Here is a 5259-nt window from a genome sequence, read left to right on the forward strand (position 1 = left end):
CTAAGGCATGGAGCGTTCAATTCTTTCGTGGTTAGCGCCCATGAGAAGAGATCATCGTCGTTAGATCTTGGGATCAAGCTCTGTTGGCACAATGGCTTTTTATTTTCGATGGGCGTGTTCCCTTATTGGCCTCGATTTTTTTATACTGCTAACCTTTCAGATCGCTTAATCGCTTGCGTATCGCCCCTCAAGCGACAACTTTTATTGCAGGTAGATGTTGCCTTCAAGTATTTGATGTGCCCCTGCAAGCTCAAAATAGTGTAATGTAGAGGTCTCAATCTGTTGCCTTAGGTGGCCTGAACTTGGCCCCTTTACCCTAACAAGGCCAAGAAAATGGTTTTTTCATGTAAATGTCCCATCGGTTCATTGGAATTCAATCTTGAAAGACATGTAAACGGTGTTGGAAGCTAGGTAAGTATGCCGTCTGAGTCCTTTCATCGTGACAGCCAAGCACACGCGATGCGCCTCTCTTTCTTCTCATATTCTCAATTGCTCACTCATCGATGATCGGATCCTCTCTCTCTCTCTCTCTCTCTCTCTCTCTGAGTGGCAGCCCGCAATGGCCCGCATGTGCGCAGGCTCTCTCTCTCTCTCTCTCTCTCTCCTCTCAACCAATTCTCGTTCTCAGCTTCAAGATGGTGCATGAGAGCTCGAGCCCACGACGCCGACCAAGGCGGTATCACAGAAGGCGTGGCCCCACATACTTCTCTTTTTTGTGCGAAGCAGGCGCGCAGAGCCCACCACTCTTTGTACGTACACGCGAAATGCGCGCGCGCTCAAACCCTCTCGCGCATCTCTCTCTCTCTCTCTCTCTCTCTCTCTCTCTCACACACACACACACACACACACACACACTGTCCATCATACGAGTTTAAAGTTTAAACTTTAAAAGGCGTCACATTATAGCTCTTATTGATAGGCAACCTGGAGTCGGAGATTGGGTTCCAAGCACGCAATTTCGCCATGTCTCTTTAGGCTACTTCTCTCGTCGCCCCTACCGCAGCATCTGCCTTACTTTTGGCGTAAATGGGCCGCAGCCTGGAAGCAGCTTAGTGTGTACACAGCACGCATCGGATCTTTGATCAGGTGCATTTTCGATTCCATTATCTTCTCTCTGTCATTCTGTGTTTCACACACACACACACACACTAGCGGCACCTCTTCTCTTGCAATTTCTCTAGGTATTGCAGTTCATATGCCTTTTGATTTGAAATCTCTGTTGGATTGACCTTTAATTGAGACTTGAAATTTTTTGGTGGTCTCCTGATATTACATTCAGCTCTTCTAGGTGCAATACATTCTTCTGCTTATGGCATCTTCTTGCTGATCTGCAGGAATTGGTTGTGTGTTTACTCTGTTAAATCCGTTGATATCTATATGTGGTCTTTTCTGGGCATGTGTGTATGCTTGCATAGTTGGGTTCTTGTCAGTTTTGAGCTTTGGAGAGTTTACAACTTTTGTCAGTTATGTGACTGCAGCTCTGCGTAGGCAGCAAGTCAGTCGCGATGTCGAATCTGAAGCTTGTGGTGGAGATCTTGCATGCAAGTAATCTACCCCCCAAGGATGGCGAAGGCTCAGCAAGTGCCTATGTAGAAGTGAGCTTTGATGCACAGAGGCTACGGACCAAAACTAAACACAAGGATTTGAATCCCGTGTGGAATGAGAAGCTTGAATTCACTGTAAGTGACAGGGAGGTGCTGGAAGAAGAGTGTATAGAGGTCAATGTGTACACAGAGCGGAAGGCCGGACACAGACATTTACTTGGAAGGGCGAAAATCGAACCAGAGCATATACGAAGGGGTGATAGTGAGAGTGCCCATGTCGCCATTCCTATCCCTCTTGAAAAAGGGTGGAGCATCTTCACTATGAACAAAGGGGAGCTTTTTGTGAGTGTATACTACTATGACGAGGAGCGCAGTGCACGGGACCGAGTCAAGAAGGAAGCATTCGCGTCTGTGGCATCTTCTACGTCTTCGGAGTACAGGTCTGTAGAAAAGGTGCCTTCTACTGTTGTTGGGGATGGGAGCTCTCGTCGGGAGGAGATTCGCACATTTGATAATGCATCAAAGTGGGAGACTGGTGCAAGCTCTGTCACAGATTTTGATGTCAAAGCAACTATGGCAGCACACCGCAGAGATGATGTTGTTCTACACCATGATCTTGTCACTGAGATGAGGTATTTGTTTGTCAAAGTAGAGCGGGCTCGAGGGCTGGCAATTCGAGATGCAACTGGAAGTTCCGATCCTTTTGTGGAAGTGAAAGTGGGCAATGTAAAAGTAGAAACAGCGGTGATTCCTCAGAACTTAAATCCAGTTTGGAGGGAGGTTTTTGCCGTCGCCGAAGACCGCTTCAGTGCAGAGTTTCTTGAGATAACAGTTTGGGATCGTGATTCAGTTCGCAATGATTTCCTGGGTTTTGTGGCATTTGAGATTGCAGAAATACCTGAGCGTCGCCCCCCTGATTCACCACTCGCACCTCAGTGGTATAAGCTAGAATCACGCGGAAACAATAAGCGTGCTCAAGGTGAAATCATGCTTTCTGTCTGGATAGGCACACAAGCTGATGAAGCTTTTCCAAGTGCACGACAATCAGATAGTGGTTGGCTGCCCTACACGCGCTCCAAAATCTACCTCTCCCCACGCCTTTGGTATCTACGCGTTGTGGTCCATGAGGCCCAAGACCTTCTTCCCACTAGAGAGAATCGCTACCCTGAGTGTAGTGTGCGTATTGAGCTTGGTGGAGGCTCCACTCAAGTTCACCGCACTCGCACCTCAAGCAGCCGGCTCCTTAGTCCCGCGTGGGAGGAAGAGATGCTGTTTGTTGCGGCCGAGCCCTTTGCAGATGAGTTTCTTCATGTAACAGTTCTTGACAAAATGGGTGCTAACAGGGATGAAGTCATGGGATTTACAAAGATACCGCTTGCGAATATCCAGAGGCGTACGAATTATCGCCCAGTGGATCCCAGATGGTTTGATTTAGAGCGGGAGAAGAAGGATCTCAAAGAAGTAGCCCAAGATGTAGCTGACAAAATTAAAGGAAATAGCAAGTTCATGAGTCGCATTCGTCTTACTCTCTGCTTAGAGGGCGGGTACCATGTGCTTGATGAATCCACACACTACAGCAGTGATACGCGTCCAACAGATAAGCGACTTTGGAAGCCGCCCGTAGCAATGTTGGAGCTCGGCCTCTTAGGGGCATCTGGGCTTGTTCCAATGAAGACTCGGGATGGCCGAAGCTGCACTGACGCCTATTGTGTAGCCAAGTATGGGCCAAAGTGGGTGCGCACACGCACTGTGATGGACTCCATGTCTCCAAAATGGAACGAGCAGTACACTTGGGAGGTTTATGACCCCTGCACCGTGCTTACTGTTGGGGTGTTTGATAATCATCATCTTACAAACGCTCCAGCTGAGAAAGCACAAGGTCATAAGGATGATGTCATTGGCAAGGTGCGCATCCGCTTGTCCACCTTGGAGACTGACAGGACTTATTCACATAGGTACCCTCTGATAGTGTTGGAGAAGTCTGGTGTGAAGAAGAAGGGAGACATCGAACTAGTCGTGCGGCTCACATGCATCCGTCGGTTCAACATAATGCAGGCTTATGTAATGCCGCTCCTGCCCAAGCTGCATTATCAGCGACCATTCAATGTGCGGCATGTAGAAGTTCTCAGAGAGGCAGCAATGAGGATAGTTATTTCTCGACTTGCAAGATCGGAGCCACCAGTGAGAGCCGAGGTGGTGAAATTTATGCTTGATGTGGATGCATACAGGTGGAGCTACAGGCGCAGCAAGGCAAATTGGTATCGAATCAGCAAAGTGTTTACCAGCTGTGCTTCTGTGCTAGCATGGTTTCAAGATATTTGTGACTGGAAGAATCCTCTAACAACAGTTTTGGTGCATATCTTGTTCTTCATTCTGGTGTGGTATCCCGAACTTATATTGCCGACATTCTTCCTTTACATGTTTCTCATAGGGGCTTGGCAGTATAGGTTTCGCCCACGGCACCCGCCACACATGGATGTGGATCTTTCTTTGGCAAATGCATCCAATTCTGAAGAGCTTGATGAGGAATTCGACCCTATACCGACTTCAAAGCCACCAGAAGTTGTCCGCATGAGGTATGATCGGTTGCGTGCTCTCGCTGGGAGAATTCAGACAGTGGTTGGTGATTTAGCAACACAGCTAGAACGCTTTCATGCTCTTTTAAACTGGCGTGACCCAAGAGCAACAACCATCTTCATTTTGTTCTGCCTTGTAGCTGCAATAGTCCTGTATGTGACACCTTTTCGGGTTATTGCAATATTGGCTGGGGTATATGCGCTGAGACATCCACGTTTCCGTGATGGTATGCCTCCCATACCTCTCAATTTCTTCAGAAGGCTGCCTGCCCTTTCAGATAGGATGCTTTAGGGTTATGGTTTGTGAAAATGAGGAATCACACCTTATGTATGCATTGCAGAGGTGTATGGAGATGGGGTAGCATAGCACCATGGTACTGTACAATGTTCTTTGTCTATTAGCCACCGTATTCAAGTTCCATTTTTCCTTTCAAAGATTTCCATTAAGGTTGTCTCTTCTTGTCATTATCTGTACTCTTGATATATGGTGAAAGGGAACCACATTTTTCAGGTAGTGTTCAAAGCTGGGTCATGTTCTTAGAATTTGGGTCTTTTATGTAAAGGATAACTTCAGCACAGGTTTTAGTATCGATATCTGTTGGCTTTGATTGTATTTATTATTGTGTGTTTATGCTTGCTTGAAACAGAGTTGGGTACACTGACATAAATGTCAAAAGGAAAACATCATTTGTTACACATTGTTTATTCTATGTGGTGATTGCGTATTATGTATGTAGCTTTTTGAGTTTGATTAAGTACATTCTCTGCAAATTAAGTGGAGGTTTATTGTGTCTTGGTGAGGTTGAAAGAAACTCTTATCTCCCTTGTGAGACTAATGAAGGCGGCCACTTTCACGGCTGTGATGTGCTTTGGTTCAAATTCTTGTGTACAGGTTTACCATCATACTGATCTCTCTGAATAACAGATGGTTGTACTTAACTAGAAGTTAACATCATTTTTTGAAGAAAATGGAGCCTATCTCACAATGACGCTTGTACTGCTCCAGACATCAGGAGAAAGAGAGAGTGATGAGCAGCACATCATTGTATGGAACAAGCCGTCTCCTTTATGTCTTAAAACCCCATTTGTTCGTACGGAATGGCGCTGCTTTTTTTTTTTCCAGGACTTGATTCATTGTG

The 5259-nt window shown here is 46.3% G+C and overlaps 1 protein-coding gene across 2 annotated transcripts; it reads left to right on the plus strand.

The window, feature by feature from the left end:
* Positions 1-946: 946 nt before the first annotated feature.
* LOC147427616 (FT-interacting protein 3-like) lies at positions 947-4630 on the plus strand. Of its 2 annotated transcripts, none has more exons than XM_086496422.1 (2): positions 947-1086; positions 1465-4630. In XM_086496422.1, the coding sequence occupies exon 2, from the start codon at positions 1506-1508 to the stop codon at positions 4410-4412; it is 2907 nt and encodes a 968-aa protein (XP_086352548.1). In that variant the 5' UTR covers positions 947-1086; positions 1465-1505; the 3' UTR covers positions 4413-4630. The 2 variants fall into 2 exon arrangements, with proteins under 2 accessions (XP_086352548.1, XP_086352547.1); XM_086496421.1 differs by having other exon boundaries at positions 1479-4630.
* Positions 4631-5259: the final 629 nt, after the last annotated feature.

Source organism: Adiantum capillus-veneris, chromosome 23, assembly GCF_014529385.1.
Source record: "Adiantum capillus-veneris isolate H3 chromosome 23, ASM1452938v2, whole genome shotgun sequence".
In the NCBI taxonomy this organism is placed as follows: domain Eukaryota; kingdom Viridiplantae; phylum Streptophyta; class Polypodiopsida; order Polypodiales; family Pteridaceae; genus Adiantum; species Adiantum capillus-veneris.

Bases quoted from the DNA above. Each gene is read 5' to 3' on its own strand.
- LOC147427616 (XM_086496422.1), top strand. From the start codon at position 1,506: ATGTCGAATCTGAAGCTTGTGGTGGAGATCTTGCATGCAAGTAATCTA.